General features: G+C 38.4%; 1 protein-coding gene across 1 annotated transcript; it reads right to left on the bottom strand.

The window, feature by feature from the left end:
• Positions 1-15027: 15027 nt before the first annotated feature.
• LOC116267783 (NAC domain-containing protein 21/22-like) lies at positions 15028-17263 on the bottom strand. Its single transcript, XM_031649680.2, has 3 exons — positions 16882-17263; positions 16019-16299; positions 15028-15630 (listed from the first exon to the last, which is right to left on the bottom strand). The coding sequence occupies exons 1-3, from the start codon at positions 17054-17056 to the stop codon at positions 15175-15177; spliced, it is 912 nt and encodes a 303-aa protein (XP_031505540.1). The 5' UTR covers positions 17057-17263; the 3' UTR covers positions 15028-15174.
• Positions 17264-17997: the final 734 nt, after the last annotated feature.

Here is a 17997-nt window from a genome sequence, read left to right as displayed (position 1 = left end):
TTTCTTTATCAAGTTTAGCTTAAGATGTTATCCCATTGGAAAATTCGATAGGCTTTGCTCCAGTGTAGCCAGTATCTTTCAATATATCCAACATATATTTCTTCTGTGAAATAAAAATACCTTTTTTGGATCTCGCGACTTCAACTCCAAGGAAATACTTGAGGTTTCCCAAGTTTGTTAGTTGGAATTGGTTGTGGATTGATTGTTTGAATATGTCCTTTTCTTTTTGAGTGTTGTTGCCGGTAATGATGATGTCACCTACATACAAAGATGCTCCTGCTTGGAGTAATTTTGGAGAAGAGAGAGTAGTCTGCCTCCAATTGTTTGAAGCCCAGCTGAATTAGACATTCTGTGAGTTTTGGGAACCAATTGCGCAGTGACTGTTTTAGAGAACCTTTTCAGCTGACATACAAGTCGCTCGCCCTATCGGGTGAACCCAGGTGGAAGGTGCATGTAAAGGTTGAAGGTCGCCGTGAAGAATTGCATTGCTGACGTCAACTTGGTAACAGTCCATCTTCGAATAGCTGCAAGAGCGGGAAGGCACCGTATAATGGATAGCTTAACGACGGGTGCAAAAGTCTCATAAAAATCAGCACCTTCTTCGGTTTGGGTGTAACCTTGTACTTTGTAGTGCTCGATGGTGCCATGAGAATTGTACTTAATTTTGTAAACCCCACTTACAACCCATGTGCATTTTTCAGATGGGAACGGCATGGGTGTCCAAGTTCCAGTTGACTCTAGTGCTCGAATCTCAGCAGTCATGGCGTCATGCCAATTAACACTTTAACATTGCCTCGATGAAAGTTTTAGGTTCATGGTGGGTGCAAACAGCTGCTGCAAGGCTTTATGGGAAGGAGAAAAATGGTCAAAGCACATACAAGCATTAAGAGGATAACGAGTTTACTAGGAATTTTCAAAACCAGCACCCAAATCATGAAGGGCTCGAATAGCAATGGTAATCTTGGAGATGGGAAGGCATGGTCCGCTGCCGAGTGGACCTCCGAACGATGACGGTGGGTGGTGAATGTAAGTCAATGGAGTTGGTATTGAATGGAAAGTCTTTGCGAGAGATGTCAGGTGGGGACGACACTATCATTTCTCTTTGCACATCCATATTTTGAAAAGGGAAGGTAAGTTCTTCAAAATTTGACATTTCGGGTATGAAACAAAGTATGGGTTTCTAAGCCATAAACTCTATAGGTAGATTGACCATACGGATACCAAGGAAAATGCGTTTATGGGCAAGAAAATCAAATTTATGAGTCTTGTGGATATTTAAAGCATTAAAGAGACAACCAAAGACACGCAAGTGCTCACATTTGGGATTCTATTGATGTAAGACTTCATATGAGGTCTTCTCAAATAACGGTTGAGTGGGAAGCCTAGTAGTAAGGTATGCAGCAGTTAAGATGGCTTCTCCCCAAAATTTTACAGGAAGGCTGGCTTGGAAAAGGAGTGCTTGGCAATGGTGAGTAGGTCTTTACGTTTGCACTCTACAACCCCATTTTGTTGTTGGGTGCTTACACACGAGTATTGTTGGCCAGTGCCCTTGGCATGGAGGAGTTCTAACATGTCATTGGAATAAAAAAACTCAGCCCCATTGTCACCATGGATCTTCTCAATGGTTGTCGAGAATTGGTTTTCAACTAAGGCCAAAAAATTTTTTTATGATAGTGAAAGTTTCAGATTTGTGCCACAAGGTAAACCCAAGTTGGCCTAGAAAAATCATCGACAAGCACGGGAAAGAGATGGTGTCTGGTATCCTCCCAAATCTCACAATGAACCAACTGAAAAATAGCAGTAGTAGATATGGTACTACTTGGAAAAGGTAATTTGTGTTGTTTAGCCAGAGTTCAATGCTCAACATACTTGCATATTCCAAGAGAATTTGAATCGAACAAACTAGCTAATCTAGAATAGGAAGAATATCCAGGGCAAAAATGCCAAAGTTTGGGTGGGTGAAGAGTGGTAGAGGCAGCAAGTGGTGGGTTGTTCTCTTCTCCAAGATGTATAATCCATTCGTATCTTACCCAGCCCAATCATCTTCATCAAGTATGGGTACTTAAAAAAAAACAAGAAACCTCTCATTAAACATAATGGTGCATTTAAGATCATGGGCAAGCTTGGGAATTGATATGAGGTTGAACGCAAATTCTGAGACACATAAAACATTGGAAAGTGTGAGGCTAGGATGAAGCACCACTTCACTCACGTTGAAATCCATTCCTGAGTTCAACTTTTTAAGATTACCTAGTTTGACTGAACTGTTATTTGTCAAATTGTAGTGAACCTGTCCAACTATATATGAAGAACAGTTCCTGGTTTATGTAATGTTTCTTAGGTTCTGAGCTAGATTTAGATGCATCTTGTCCTAGAATATGAGTTCCATGTAAAATCTAAATACTATGATAAAAAATGGAATGTTACTTTACTTTTCTCATATTGTGAAAAAGACCGAGTACATTTATTGACCAATTCTAACTTGGAACCAGATAAACATCTATATTTCTGTTAGAACTAACTAGCTAAAGGTTAGATACACCCAAAAATGGGATATGTGTTTGATGCTTACAATATGGACTTCAGTTTCTTTCTTGAAAAAGAGAATTTTCCATCTTGGTGCCTACATTTTGTCTGTAATTTTAAAGAGGAGATTGCTTTGTTGTGACTTTTCTAGTAAGGGGTGCACTTTTTTATGAAAACCATCAAATAAAGGCAGGAAATGAACTTTCGTACGTTACCTTGTGAAATAGAAAACTTTAGCTGCAATTTTCTGAAATTATTCAAAAAAATACAAAATTAGTCTTCACTTTTTTTATTATTGCAAAAAGGTATGACCTAAAAAGAGAAAATATCCCAAAATCAGTCACCTGAAGTAAATAATACTTATCAGATAAAAAATGCAGCTAGAGTGATATTAGAAACAAATCTAAACTTTACGTAGAAGCAAAGGTGTAATAACACATTTTTAGAAACAATGATAAGGAAGACCAGCAAAGTTGCTGCAATCTCTTTTCTAACTTCATTTTTCTCTTTTTCTCACAATCTATTTTCTAACTTCAATTTTCTCTTTTTGTCACATGTTAAAATGCCAACTTGCACTTGAATATTTTACATTTATTTGTTATCCGCATCTATGTCCTCAAATGCAATACAGCTAGCCCAATCTCATCACACTTGAATAACATCAGTGTGGATCATGGGATGAAAAGTTTGACAGAAACCTGAATCTTGATGCTTGAGTGCAGCAGGGAAGAAAGGAGATATCAATACATGAACAAAGAAGAAAATAGCAAGTGAGTGCTTCATCTCAACATTATAGCGACACACATTACCCTTTCTGTGTTTCATTAGTCTCGAGCAGTTTTGATGATATTTTCAGCAAAAAAATTCAATGAAGATCAATGTTGTCATTGGCGTATCGGTCAGGCTGATAGAGGGGCTTTGGGGTCCCTTTTCAAATTTTAACCTCGTATTGTAAGATACAGGGTGTATGGTGTCTATGGTACGATACACCACCTGTATTGTGTATTGAGCCCATGTCATCTAGGTTTTCTTCACCCAGACGAGTCATACTAACGAAGATATTAATCATACTATTAACCTGAGTACCTAAGTGCTTTTAAATTTCACCAACTTCAAAAGTATTGAGATCTATTTAGCATCATTATGTGTAAGAATCAGTTAAAATGCCAAATGCTCCGTTGGGTGAATGCTAATAAGGTGAACCCACATGGAGGAATAGGTTTTCAAGCAAAAGTTATTGGGCTTCTAAAACAATTCTATAATCAATATTTATTGGATATTAGGCTAAAATTATTTTGTCCTATATTATAATGATGATTAAAACCTTCTGATTATGAAGTGCTTTTCTTCTCAATGGCTTACACCACCTATATATATTATTTTTCTCTCATTGAACTTGAAGATCTTGCAAGGTATTTCATTGCCATGAAATTACTGTGAACAGTGTCCCGTAATTATGATCTTGGGGTATGCCTTGAGTTTTAAGTTTCTTGCATAAGATATATGTGGTAATTTGAGATGTTCATATCGGTGTTTAGTTGATGACAGTTCAACTAGTTCAAGGGGTGCACAGTTTTCACCTTAGCTTGGTTATGAAAAGGTTTTTGCTATAGGATGGTTTTGGGTCAGTTTGGTTATTGAATTGGTCAAATACTTATTGGTAGGCCATAAAATTAATCTGCCCAACTCTAATCAACCTTGATCCTGTAATATCCCGATTTTAGTGTAGGTCATTTGAATTTGCATTCGTGCAGATGGAACTGGACCTACTAATTTGCCACTTATGATCCGTTTTAACTTTTACAGTTGAGCCGCGGATCCTCTGGGGCTCCTCCTCGTCGACGGGCATCTTTTGTGCAAGTGGATTTCAATTTTCTTTCATTTGAACAAAACGGAAGCAGTGGACTATATATAGTCGATACTTACTCAAGTTTAGATACTTCATTGATGGCGGTTCGGCGGATGAATGGGCTGGTTCTAATCAATTATGAGTCCGCATACCCTAAAGCAACCTATTTTAAAGACAACGTATGAAAAAAAAAAATAATAATAATAAATTAAACTTACAAACTGATTTAATCTAAAATTGGAGTGGTAAAGGAAAGTAGACTAGTCCATATCTGAAACTCCGGTCGTTTAAAGGAAACTTGGCCAATCACACGAGTTGTCTGTGAATGCATGTCAAATTGCAGAAGAGTTTCAGATTAGAAAAAAAAAAAAAAAAAAAAAAAAAGCTGTCCTGTCCTGTCCTGTCCTTGAATCATGTCTCTGTTGGTCGCCCACTTAGACCGACTAACTGAGCAAACCGGGCTCACTCGCCGAGTTGGCCAATTAAGCCGAGTTCATTTCCCGTTTAGGTTACGAAGTCCACATAATAATCAGCTACTCCTGATGATCTTCATCCTTTTTATTTTGAATTTTTCAAAATCGACACATGTCTTTCCTTCCGTTTATGTAAAGAGGTGAGTATGGGCGCGTGTTGATGTTACAAAAGGATATTTCACCCTTCACTAATTCGTAGTATGCAAGATGATGATCTTTATTGGATTTTTTTTTTTCCGGAAAACGTAGCCATGTGATCATATGAATGCAATTTTCGTCTTCAAAACTTAGAGACTGACATAAAATTTATTGTTCATTTATAAGTAGAATTTTAGAAATTGGATTTTGATTATTTCAAATAGTTATAAAATCATATCCCTACAATGGAAAAAAGGTACCTTTTAAATTGTAACTTCGACGCAGAAATCAGTGGTATTCAATTTTATTAAAAGCGCTTGAGTGTATATATATATATATATATATATATATATATATATATATATATAGAGAGAGAGAGAGAGAGAGAGAGAGAGAGAGAGAGAGAGATATAATTGAGAATATATATATAGTTAATAAGATGAGAACGATTGTACAAGCATACTGGTCTCCATGCCGAAAAATATGCAGTTGGTAGAAGCGATTTGAACCCATTCGAGGCACTCCTCTCATTGGTGGTGCCTCTGTTCCTTGTTACACGCACAAACACGCAAGGGCTCGAGTATTTTGCGCCTGAAAACCCCATTGATTGTTTTTGTTTATATTAATTCCCACATCATTTTGGGTGTGCGACATGACCCACAAATGCAGCCTGCTGACGTAGGCACTGAACACGCACAACTCTTAATCTAATATTGCCCTGTGTTTTAATAATGACTTGTGAGCTCTCTCTCTCTCTCTCTCTCTCTCTCTCTCTCTCTCTATATATATATATATATATATATATATATGAACGCTACCTTATTTTTTCTGTTCTCTCTGTGGGTTTGCAGTGAAAAGGTCTGGTCGGAGAGGAGCTTTCTCAATATTGCAATTACTTGTGTTTTTCTCGATCAAATCTTCTTAATAGTTATGTCGAACGGGTATCCGGCCAAGTTCAAGGGCTCATTCTTACTTTACATATTCTTTCATTAATCAAGCAATTTTTCTTTTCGTTATGGTTCACTTCTTATGGGTGAAATGAACCTCTAATTCAAAAAGGTTTTGTCAACAGAAGTTTATGCCTTCTGTTTAAGACTGAAAAAATTACGGCCATCAATTTCTTAGATTCATTGGGGATTGTATATATGGATCCAATACGGTGATTTGCACGCCAATGTTCCTAACAAATGAAAAATAGATCCACGAGTTCTGCCTAATTCTTTAGAAATAATGCACAAGCGTGGATTTGTACAATATTCTCAGACGAGCATAAACGATAGTGTATGAGGAGATCTGGGCGCACACATATATGTATGGATTAAGTCTAATGCAGTCCCCAACAAATAAATGGCTTAAATTGCAAATATTATTACTACATAATTGATGTGGAACTAAATACGGCATGCGATTCGCTGATGTGGAGCAGGTAAAGAGTTGACCCAATGTGAGATGCCCAAGCAGAATTAGGTAGCCTGGCTCTCCTAATACACCAAATATTTGCAATAAGAAATTGGCATTGATCCCCAACAAGTCAATGGCCCCCATAATTTTTTAAAGTCCATTAACAGGCGGAGGAATTGAACGCAAATTTCTAGCTGAGCATGTCAGCCTTAACACTTCTTTTTTGATAATGTATTTGTTATTTCAAAGCGGGTAGCCAACATACTTGACGTCAAACTAAAATGATAAATAGAAGCATTATTGTGGCCACAATTATTTGAATCTAACTTTGCTTTATGTTATTCAACTAAGCATTATTGTTCCACCTTCTATTTAACAGTGAATTGGGCACTGGGGTTTATTCAAAATGCCATAACTCACAAGGATTCCGTTGCACCAACTTAATTATTCTTCCGATATTTTGTTTTCTGTTTCTTCTAATTTTATAATGTACTGATGCAAACAGTGGCTCGCTATTGAAGCATCGTCAATATATATATATATATATATATATATACATTTGGAGTGCATACTTTACTTTGTTTCACCGCTGGAGAAACCTAGTGTTATGGATCGTTGATATGGTTATATATATTACGTTGCTGAATCCTGAATGTAGGTCAACCACGAAAATTTGAGTATTCGGTTTAGGACGTTATAAATTGATCTGCATGTGTAAAACAGAGTAGCATTATGCAACAGAACTAATGTCTACACATATTATAAAGCGAGCGGTAGCTAATGTGGTTAAGTTTGGAAGCCAAATAAATTAAACTTAAGATAAATAATCACAGCTAATAGATGGTGCAGCCTAAGGTTTTTTAATGGCAGGGAAAAGAAAAAACAAGAGAAGAGTCCATTTGATATGTTTGGTGCCCTGACATCATAAATGTGGGGGTTTTATAACAATGGGCTCAAGAAGGTTATATTAAGTAGGCTTAGTTAAAATGGATCAAATGTGGTCCATGTTATATATAGCACCATAAAAAATGGGTAAGTTAAATGGCCCTTTAAAACTTTAAAAAACGCATTTTTTGAAAAAAAAAAAGTGTTTTTAATACGTTTTTTCACGTTTTTCACTTTTTTCAAAATTTTTAATGTCAAACAGTTGTTTTTCATTTTCTATTTTTTATTTGTTGCAAATCTACTTATCTCTTGTGTTATTAGTTTCTCACTTATTTTATTTTTCCTATATTTTTAGTTTTTTAAAATTTTTAAAAATTGACTGTATTTTTCTCGTTTTTTTCAAGTTCGCCGTATTATACTGGAGAAAACCTTACCATTTGAGAAGTTATTTATGTCTATGATGTAAACACATGACAATGAAAGATAATTAAATTGAAATCCAGCATGACTCGTAAATTATATTAAATGAAAGAAAAGATGCATTCTCCTAATTTATCTTAGTTTATGAAATACTTTTTCTGGAATGAGAATATTAGTTCGCTAGTTTTGACAAGAACTTTCATCCACTAGTCGATGTCTGCTTTTCTAGAATATTGAAACAGTTTCTGTCCTAAATCCAATTCGTATAATATGTAGTTGTGAGTTGTGATTACAATCATTTTATTGAGTTTCTATAGATATAATTACGAGTGAAAGTGATTGAATGAACTACAATTTTGTTGTAGATGAAGCATCTAAATCTCTATCAATGCATACTTGTGATTAGAATTATTTTAATAAATATCTATAGATGTAAACACAAGTTGACAAAAGTAACATATCTAACTGTAAAATGTAACGTACTTTGCAATATTCCGAGATCTCCTGAAATATTTTCAAGATAATTAGGTTATCAAAAAAGCATAGTTGGCAAACTCATGACTTAGACCTGGATCGGCTGATGACCGAGTCACGGAATTGACTCATCAAGTCGGTGAGTTGACTCGGTCGAGTTTTAAAATAACATGAATTGGGTGAGCCGGGCCGAATCAGGAATAGACCAGGCCAACCTTGACTTGTGGCCAGGTTTTCTAGGGATTGGAGTTATTCAGGGAGATTTCCAAGCCAACTCGGCGAGTTAGCCAACTATGCGAAAAAGAAAGAAAAAAAAAAAGGAAATGTTTCTTTCAAAACTTGGATGTCGATGCACTTGTGGGTGCCTCCAAGTTGGTAAAACCTTACAAGTTGGAAAGCAAGGGGCAGCGGCACCCATAGGCATGGCCAGAAGGAGAAGGTGGGCAAGGGTTTTACTAAGTACCATTAGGGGTGAACAACGAGCTCGAGCTCGACTCATTAAAGCTCGGCTCGTGAACGAGTTCGAGCTGAGTCATTTGCTTAATGAGTCGAGCTCGAGTTCATGAGTCGACTCGTTCAAATAATTGAGTTGAGTTCGAGCTCAAAACGTAATTGCTGAGTCAAGTTGGAGCCTTAATCAAGTCAATATATTCAAACGAGTTTATGAGTTTGTTGAGCCTTAATCGAGTCGAGCTCGAGCTCAACACGTAACGATGAATATCAATTCTATTCAAACGAGTTTGTCGAGCCTTAATCGAGTTGAGCTCGAGTTCAACACGTAACTGTCAAGTTGAGCTCGAGTTCAACACGTAACTGCCAAGTCGAGCTCGAGTTCAACACGTAACTGCCAAGTCGAGCTCAAGCTACTTCCGTCGAGCTATTCTCGAGCTGAATCGAGCTCAAGGTTTCATTAGTTGAGCCGAGCTCGAGCTGACTAAACTTAGGCTTGACTCGGCTCTTGTTCACTACTATTGATAGACCAGGCAAGCTGCTGATGAGAAACTAGCAGCAAGTCTGTCTTGCACTTTTTGTTTCTCATAACAATTCATTAAAATTTCTGTGGCACTACAAAAAAAGGCGCAATTGGATGGCTCCGTCTTCAGCCCGATGTTGCAAAGTTTCCAAGCCTGTGCCTTCCTCTCCTCCAAGTTTAAGCAGTTGCCCACATTAGTCCCACAAGATTTATTGATTTACATGTTAAAGATTTGCTCATTTGCATTTATTAGTGCCCTTCAGAATTTAACATTGTTTCAATTAGCGCCCCTCAACCCAGAATTTCTTGTTTTGCAACTTTTCCCATAGCTCTGGAACATACATATAAACTCCAAGGCTTTGGCTGAACAAGGCAACAACGGCTACCAAATTAAATGGCAGTTACGGTTCCATTTTCGAAGGCTGTTGTTCCTGTCACATTCCAAAAGATGTGTGTACTAGTTAGCATGGCGCCCTACGCTTTTCCCCTCAATAATTTGAAGAGATTGATGCCTGTTTCCACACAAATTGGCCAGGCAGAGATTGTCCCCAATATGTGTACTTATGAATTAAGACTGTGAGAGCAAATAATTTCTTTGTAGTTGGGAGGATATAGAGTCCAGCATATGCACTTGGGTTCCATTGCTCTCTATATATATATATGTGTGTGTGTGTGTGTGTGTGCGTTTTCATATTTCAGATCTTACCAAATATCATCTGAAAATATAGGATTCCCTTGTAATGAAGACCCTTTAACCTATGAAAAAGAAAAGAAAAAAAATGACTTCTGAAACTATCAATTCTTAAAGGCTCTGAACCCAAGCTTCACATCTTCCCTCGGAGAGAAAGGAACTTGATTTGCCAACAAAATTTAGGCTAAGACTACCTGAAATCTTTCTCTATCTTTAGATTCTGAACCTTAATTAAGTGCACTTTGAATAATAGAGACTGCTATAGGCATCTCTCTTACCCTGTGAATGCTTAGATATGGCCTTAGGATAATCACTGAGACAAAAAGGGTCAAGAACTCACACTAAAGAAATCATGTTGTTGTACTAATTTTATGGTCTTGGAAAGCTTTATTCCCTTCATATGAAAAGTAAGCTCCGGTCCCCATATATCGAAAGTCCTCTCGAGAGAGAGAGAGAGAGAGAGAGAGCCTTATCCCCATTGCCATGTCAAGTGTGGGGGGCAAGAGATGACGACAGGAATTATTGATGGTCTGTTTTTATAGGAAGGTTAGTTGTATGCATTTCATTGTCATTTGTTTTTATCTAAAATAAGACATCAGGCTTGTCGTCTAGCCACTATTCCTTAACCGATAGATATATTTATCAACGAAGAGTTCTACGCGCATAAAATTCTCCAATTTTCCATGAGATTCCACAATACCCAATTCTCATATATAAAGTAAGCCTAAATAATTCTTAGCACTAGGAAACAAAACCAGACGACTTGTGGCTTGACCCCCATTGGCTTGTAAAGAGTTATTTCCTATTAGTAAGAAAAATCTGAGAATGCCAAATCACAAAGTATTTCTAGGCCTGGAAGCCCGCGTGGCTCGCCAAATATGAACACGCAAACTCAAAACTCTCAACTTTCTAACTCATGTATTTTATCATACAGTCGGTATCCTGAAAGTGATTTCTTTTTTCCCACACGCATATGTTTTTGCATTTAGGAACCGTTTTAAAAGCCAAAGCATCATATTAGCTTGGTCTTAAAATCATAAAAAGGTTTGATCAGATATTCTAAGAACTATGTCAGAAAGTTTTAATTCCTTAATTAAGGAGCACTATGTCAGAAATTTTCATTTCTTGAGGAGTCGTTTGTTAGCAAAGACATTTTGTGTGTGTCCCATGAATCCACCCTAAAGATTGGTCTACTTTCATGGAACATTAATTTTTGGTGTTTTATGTATCCGTCTCCATTTTTGTGTCATTGCTTCCAAAACAATCCCCTAGTATATATAATAAACAAATAGTTGAATGCACCCACATGAAAATAAAGAAAAATTATAGGGTTGATGTAGGCAACTGCCTATATCTGCCCATATGTGGATCTGCTACTGTAGTACTTTTGGTCTTAAAATCATAAAATTTTTTGAGCACATATTTAAATAGCATCATCATTTAACAATTTCATAAGTTTTTAAATGCAGAGATCATATTCAAAATGTCGATTGAATGAAAAGTTAGAAATTAAGCGCACCCACACACACACACACGCACGTACACATATTACTAGTTTTAATCTTGAAAAGGGGTCATTTGATAAGGAACGGTTCAAGTTTTTTTAGGTACAGGTCAGCTCAAGTTCAGACCCTATGTAGCTCAATTTCTATATGAGCTCTGTGTGTGTACCTGATAAACAAAAACTACTAAGGCTGGTTAAAACACAAATAAATTAAGCTTGACATATTCAAAATTTCGACAACAAATTGAGCATAATTAATGCCTTGTAATTCCTTGAAATATCTTTTTAAAATTCTTTTCTAGATGCATTTAATTCCATGGCGTACGTCGGGCATAAATATATTAGGTTGTGTAGATTGATATTTGAATTGCTCGTGTAATGTTGCTGTTCCTTTATCATCACATTCAATCAATTATGTATCATTTGCCAGTTCATAAGAGCCGGGAGAGAAAGAAAACTAGACAACTTTTCCCTTGGCATAAACTAACCAACATAAATAAACCTAATTGGATACGCGTGGTGAGAATCTCGAAATTAGCCACATGAGAGAGGGTTGTGGGCCCATATTAATGCGCCACTTACCCTATCCATATTATGTGACACCACATTCAAGATGAATAGATAAGCTTGCGATTATTGTGAGTAAGCATTTTACTACCTTTTGGGTGAGCAAGGGGTATTAATTCCACCGTCCGAAAAAGGCCCGAAGGCCCCCCCATTCCCTCTGCTTCTGGGGTCCTGAGCTGCGTCGGTGTCAGCGATAGCAACGGTGCACCCTTCAGCTTAGATGTCGCGCCCTACCGCCTTAAGACACAGGAACATAACGCCCACGGAAATCAAACTAGAGACCTGCCTTAGTACAAGCCCTTAGTTCAACCAGCTACGCTATGCCCCTTGAAGCAAGCATTTTACTACCTTCGTAATGGTTGCTTGACAGGGGAATTTGAGCTATCACTACCAAAAAAAAAAAAAAAAAACTGATGCATTACCGATGTTTGCCGCTGAATGTTGGTAAAATTTTCTTTTTTAACGACCTGTGCAATCTGGACTTCAGTAAAAGTCCAACTTTGACGACAGAATAAAGACTATTTTTCATCGCCATCTTGTTTCGACGTCCGTAAAAATAATCTTCACCACACTTGAGTTTTTCGTCCGTTTATTTATATATATATATACCATAATCTGGCAAAGGGGGCTGCGCTGACGACGGTGGTGTGCAGTAGTAGTAAATCATAAGAAACTTTTTTTCCTTTTTCCGAAACCGAAGCTGAGAATTGGTGCCATTACAATTTACAGGACGACGTTCTTTCTCAGTCAAGTGTTTTGTCACTTTAAAACGAAGTGAATGGATGTCATCATTGACAAATATTGCCATGGCGGCCACAGATCTTTGTTCATTAGAAGATGCAATTTTCCAGCCGTGGTTTGGCAGAAGTTTACGTCTCATGATCGATTGCATGGACCTGTGGGACGTTCTAGCTAGGCCCATACTTGATTTTACAATAGAGCAGGTATATATCTTTCGCCTTTCAAAAGTTTGTGTTTTTTTCCTCCAGCTATCAAGGAAGAAGGTTTCTCAACATTGATACTCCAGTCAACCTAACACCGACAATTTTACTACTAGTGAAATCATACAAGATGATGAAATTGGCTGCTCGGTGATCATAGGCAGGCGATTTTCATCGTCCTAATTTAATCGGCATAGGTATCTGCAGCCTCTCTCTCCGTCTCTCTAGCGTTTGAACATATTTGCAGACCGTTATTTGACAAATTAAATGAATAGGTCTGTACTGTACTGGCGGAGCTAGTTTGGTCCATGTTTTAGATATGATTGGAAGGGCAAGGTTTGTCCGCCAACGCCTTTCAATTTTCACAAGACTGATTGCTTTAATTTCTACAACTATCAATGAAAAAAAAAATTATCTTTAATATTATTACTCTACAGTCACCGTGACCGAACATTTTTTTACTATTTAATCACAAGTCATTGTCATCATCTTTTTTCTATAGCTTTAGGTATATACCCTATCTTCTCTTTCTTGCACACGCACAGGCACACACACTTGAAAAGGTTAGGCAGCTAGTTGCTTTCACTAATTCCATGATTCATTTAAGTGTACGATTCGTGTGATGTAATGCAATCAATTATTGGATCAGTAAACAAAACAAATTGAAAATGACTCAACAAAAGCTATTGATAATTTTATATTGGCTTGGTTGCGTCTTTTCCTTTTCAAATCCTGCATGACCTCACTAATGACCTTACATGGGGACCTCCAAACTTATTAAGAGACGACTAATTGTGCCATCAACTTCTTTTCTTCTTTATTTCATATGGATTAAATCTCCATGTGATGTGCTTTTACACCAGAAACGCTCTTCCAGATTATCAACTGGTAACAAAAAATTAATGGTGCTGCAGTAAAAAGCCCTTTAAATTTATAGCATGTCCTTGTTCGCTTGGAATATGACACACACACATATTGTCCTTATGACCTGTTCTTCATTGCTGTCACTTGATATTATATAATTGTAGTTGAACTTTATCAGAAACGTTTATGTACAACTTTAATGCTAAGGATATGATTTCTCATTTTTAATTTCGGTGTCAACTGTTAGAATTAGTGACGGTGCTGTATAATACCTTTTCTATTTTTTTTTTCCAGAATTGAAAAGTAGGTTGTTGTTGTTGTTATTATTTAATTTCAGTAATAAATGAAACAACCCTTGCTGATCGTGAGCCACGAAAGATGGATTCTTGGCCTCCACAAGCCACTCCTCGGATCGGGTCTACATTGTTATGTCCGCATAATGAAGGAAACAACCTGCACATAAAGAATGGGAGATGGATACCTGATCTCAATGGAAAGCATCTAACATGACTAGAACTGTGAACTTAGGACGAAACTTAATATTGATATTCTTTCGCTTGTTTAACCTGTTATGCAGGAACAGACAATCAAATGATCTCTTAGGTGTCCTTTGCCAAATGGAACACTTTGCCAAATGGAACACTCTCACTAAGTGATTCTCACTAAGTATTCCATAATTTGCCTTAAAGATTGAGACAAAATTCATGTACACTTAAATCAAGTGTTCCATGAATCTACTGCAATTTTTGAAATACATTCAGAGAACAATCACAAAGTGTTCCAACTACTAAATGACCCTTTATAGACGAGGCCTCGCAAAGCTCGAGATGTCTCTCCAGATCAAGATAGACAAGAAAAATCAGCTGGACCAAGCCATTGCTCTTGTAGCCATGTCGAACCCAGATGCGCAGAAAGACCACATCCACATTATGCCAAAAAAGCGGGAAAGTACTACTGCACGTCTAGTTAGTTATCAACCCACAAATTTGGCTACGCCAGTGGGGGCATGGAGCTTCTGAGATAAGTCATAAGACAAATAAGGTAGCTTCTTGAACATCTAAATGTTGTGCCCTTGGCTAGCTGATTATCCCCGCAATAAGCATCAACTATAATCACGACGTATGACTGTACAACTCACAAAAAGACCATGAACGCCTCGATGGAAAAACAGGGGAAATCCCAGGGCTTTATATGACTGTGATGATCAGAACGGAGCACGATAAAAGATGTACACTCTTTGGTCGAAAAAAGTTCATGCATCTTAAAAAGTAACTTTTGGGTTTTCTATCATCATCCAAGAAAGGACATAGGGCGCAAAAGGGATATCAATACTGAACGTACTTCAGTTACGTTCACACTGTATATAGTATATGATTCCTGAAGGGTTTTTACACGAGTAAAGAATTTGTACAGAACCGAAACAGAGGACTACAAAATTAAAGACAAAGTTATACACAAGTCCAAATAATTAATGGCCATCATAGTTGTTCCACATGTCCTGCAAACCAATTTCTGATAGATAATTGTCATGGTTGAATAATTGCTGAGTGGACCTGCTGAAGCTCCCTTCCCCTGTAACTGGAGGCGCCTCTAACTTCACACCGCCATCAGTTTTGGTTAGCTGATCTAAAACAGCCTTTAGGACACTACTGTCACCAGCAAAGCTGTCCTCAAAACTAGGCATGGGATTCAAGGAGGAACCGACATCACCCATAATTCCAAAATGGGATGTTTGAGGTTGGAGGAGGTTGGAGAAGCAGGGTCCATGCTCACAATCCCCTGATTGCGGGTTGACATTGAAGGGGTGATCTATCAGTGCCGGGAGGGAGCATGAGCTTGTCTCTTCATAGCTATTGCTCTCTGCGTTGGATCTTGTTGCAGACCCTCTGTTCTTGTGGAAAACTCTACATAAAACCCAATCTTCCTGTGCAATGGAAACCAAGATGATTAGACCTGAGGTTTCACAGACGAAAAACTGGCTCAGTTCTATTTAGGGCCAAAAAAAGAAAAAGGAAAAGGAAAAAAAAAAAAGGAAAGATGCAGAAAATCAAGTTTTCCAATTGCTGGAAAGAACTAGAGTTTGTTCCCCTCTTCTGGGGGATCCTTACTGTAGGACCCCAAGGAATGACCCCTTCCTGGTTCTTCTCTATGTTTGCAAATAATAGCAGTAAGGCTACAAATAAGAGCACCCACCACAGGGTTGAACATGGGATGCTTTAAGGATGGAGCCTGTTTGCTCTCTGCCTCTAAGAGAGAGAAAGAAAAAGAAAACCGTTTGATTGATCTGAAAGGATTTGAAATTTTGTGAGCACCTTGAAGGGTGCAGCTGTAGGCGACGGCGAGGAGCCTTCCATTCTGAATTCGTGCATCACCCAGTCTGTCTTCTTCCCTTTAGGTGCTCTTCCCTCGTAGAAAACCAGCGTTTTCCTCATCCCCACCAAGTGCCCTGTTCTTACATCGTGCACCTGCCTGTCCTTCCCCGTCGCCTTCCAGTAGCCTGATATGGTCGCCCGGTTCGTCCGCAACCCCGTCGCATACTTTCGATCCCTCTGGCTGAAAAAGTACCACTCTCTGCCTCCCACCCTCGCCGATGCTAAACCAAATACGATCGATCACATCAGTACTCACCAATTAGAAAAGTAATCAAAATCTAGAAACAAACGTTGCTCCTCTGCATATGCAAAAAAAAAAAATTAGTCGAGCCGGAAAGTTCCTCCAATTTCCAAGTTAAACGCACTTGGATAAAAAATAATACAAGTTTCATGGCGGGATGCAGCTATCGGTGCACCTTCGTGGGAGGTGCGAGCACCGATGCACCTGCAACATGCCAATTCGGGTCCCCCTAAGTGGGTTTGTGCGGGCAGCCCACAGTTTTAGTCCTGCCCATATACCTGCAGGAAGCCGGAAGGGGGCAGGAGCGATCGAGCTTTTCTTAATTGGGGACGCCTGAAGTGGTTTTAGGCCAAACAAAGCAAGTCTGGGAAAGGGGAAAACAGCAGAGGCTTGGCAAAAGGAAGGACCAACCCCCAAAATAGAAAGACCAAGAGGAGATATGTGAGATTTTGGGAACAAGATCTGGCAGCCCAACTTTAAAGCAGATAAACAGAAAAAGTCGGAAAAAAAAAAGCCCGATCGGACATGGCTGAAAATAAGAGAGGGGGAGAGAGAAGCTTACAGGGGAGGTCCCAAGGTTCACACCTGTTGAGGTCGACCTCAACCATGGTGGGAACATCGTCGGACTCGTGCTTGGCGATCTTCCTGGCGAGGTAGTCGCAGACGAGCTCGTCGTCTCGAGGGTGGAACCTGAAGCCAGGAGGAAGCTTCGACTCTGTGAGGGTCAAGAAATTCATCTCCCTCTGCAGCTACACAGAGAGAGATCTCTTGAATTTCAATTGGATGCCTGCAGGCCTTCGGGTTCGATGCAGGGACTGAAGTGGGCGCTCAGAAATTCCTGTTCGCTCAGAAATTCACGAAGGAGAGAGAGAGAGAGAGAGGAAATTCAACGGCGACAATGGAACGGGTGGGGGGAGGAGAGGAGGAGGAGGGCCTATTAATAGAAGAATGGACGTGTCTACACGGGATCATTTTGGGGGATGATGATGGAATATCGGACGTCCGTTACTCTATAGACAGAGGGAGAGAGAGAGAGAGAGAGAAATTGCTTCAAATGGCTCCGGGTTTTCAAGTTTTATATCTTCCGGCGTTAATTATCTTACAACTTAGTTTAAAATATTAGTTAACCGAAATAATTTGACAATTGTAATCTATAAAGTTCGTATCACGTCATTTCAAATTGTAAAAAAGAGAAATAAAGGTAACAAAAAAACGCGAGCTCAGAATGCATCAAAATATAAAAGGTTAGAATGGTTTGTTATTATTTCTTAAATTACAATGAAGTATGATCAAAGCTCGACTCCCTCTGTCTCTCTATGTGTGTGTATATATATAGTTTCTGGATATCCATAAAACATTTTACGTTATGATTCTTGTGGGGTTGAGGAACATGGGAAGATGAAAACTCGTGAGATTTAAACTCATATTGCCAAAGTTTTGACATTTTTGCTTGGCGATCTTCCAGGCCGTGCGGTATGTTTCCTTAAAAGGAATGTATAAACGTACCTAAACTAATATATGTTCTCTATCAGGTGATCGGTGACAAAAACTCTGGACAAATCAATTAACCAGAAATTTTACTAACTGCAGTTGCCCGACCGTCAAAAGACATATTTAACTTTCGAACACATCGTTACCCCTGCATTTTTGCCTTTTCAAGCCCAGAATGTTGAATGGC

The sequence above is a fragment of the Nymphaea colorata genome, chromosome 14 (genome assembly GCF_008831285.2).
Source record: "Nymphaea colorata isolate Beijing-Zhang1983 chromosome 14, ASM883128v2, whole genome shotgun sequence".
In the NCBI taxonomy this organism is placed as follows: domain Eukaryota; kingdom Viridiplantae; phylum Streptophyta; class Magnoliopsida; order Nymphaeales; family Nymphaeaceae; genus Nymphaea; species Nymphaea colorata.
This window is presented reverse-complemented; position numbering and strand designations above follow the sequence as displayed.

Coding starts and splice junctions, on each gene's coding strand:
- LOC116267783 (XM_031649680.2), bottom strand. CDS start 17,056: ATGAATTTCTTGACCCTCACAGAGTCGAAGCTTCCTCCTGGCTTCAGG. Junction 16,300..16,881: donor TGAACCTTGGGACCTCCCCT/GTAAGCTTCTCT, acceptor TATTTGGTTTAG/CATCGGCGAGGGTGGGAGGC. Junction 15,631..16,018: donor CTACAGCTGCACCCTTCAAG/GTGCTCACAAAA, acceptor TCCATTGCACAG/GAAGATTGGGTTTTATGTAG.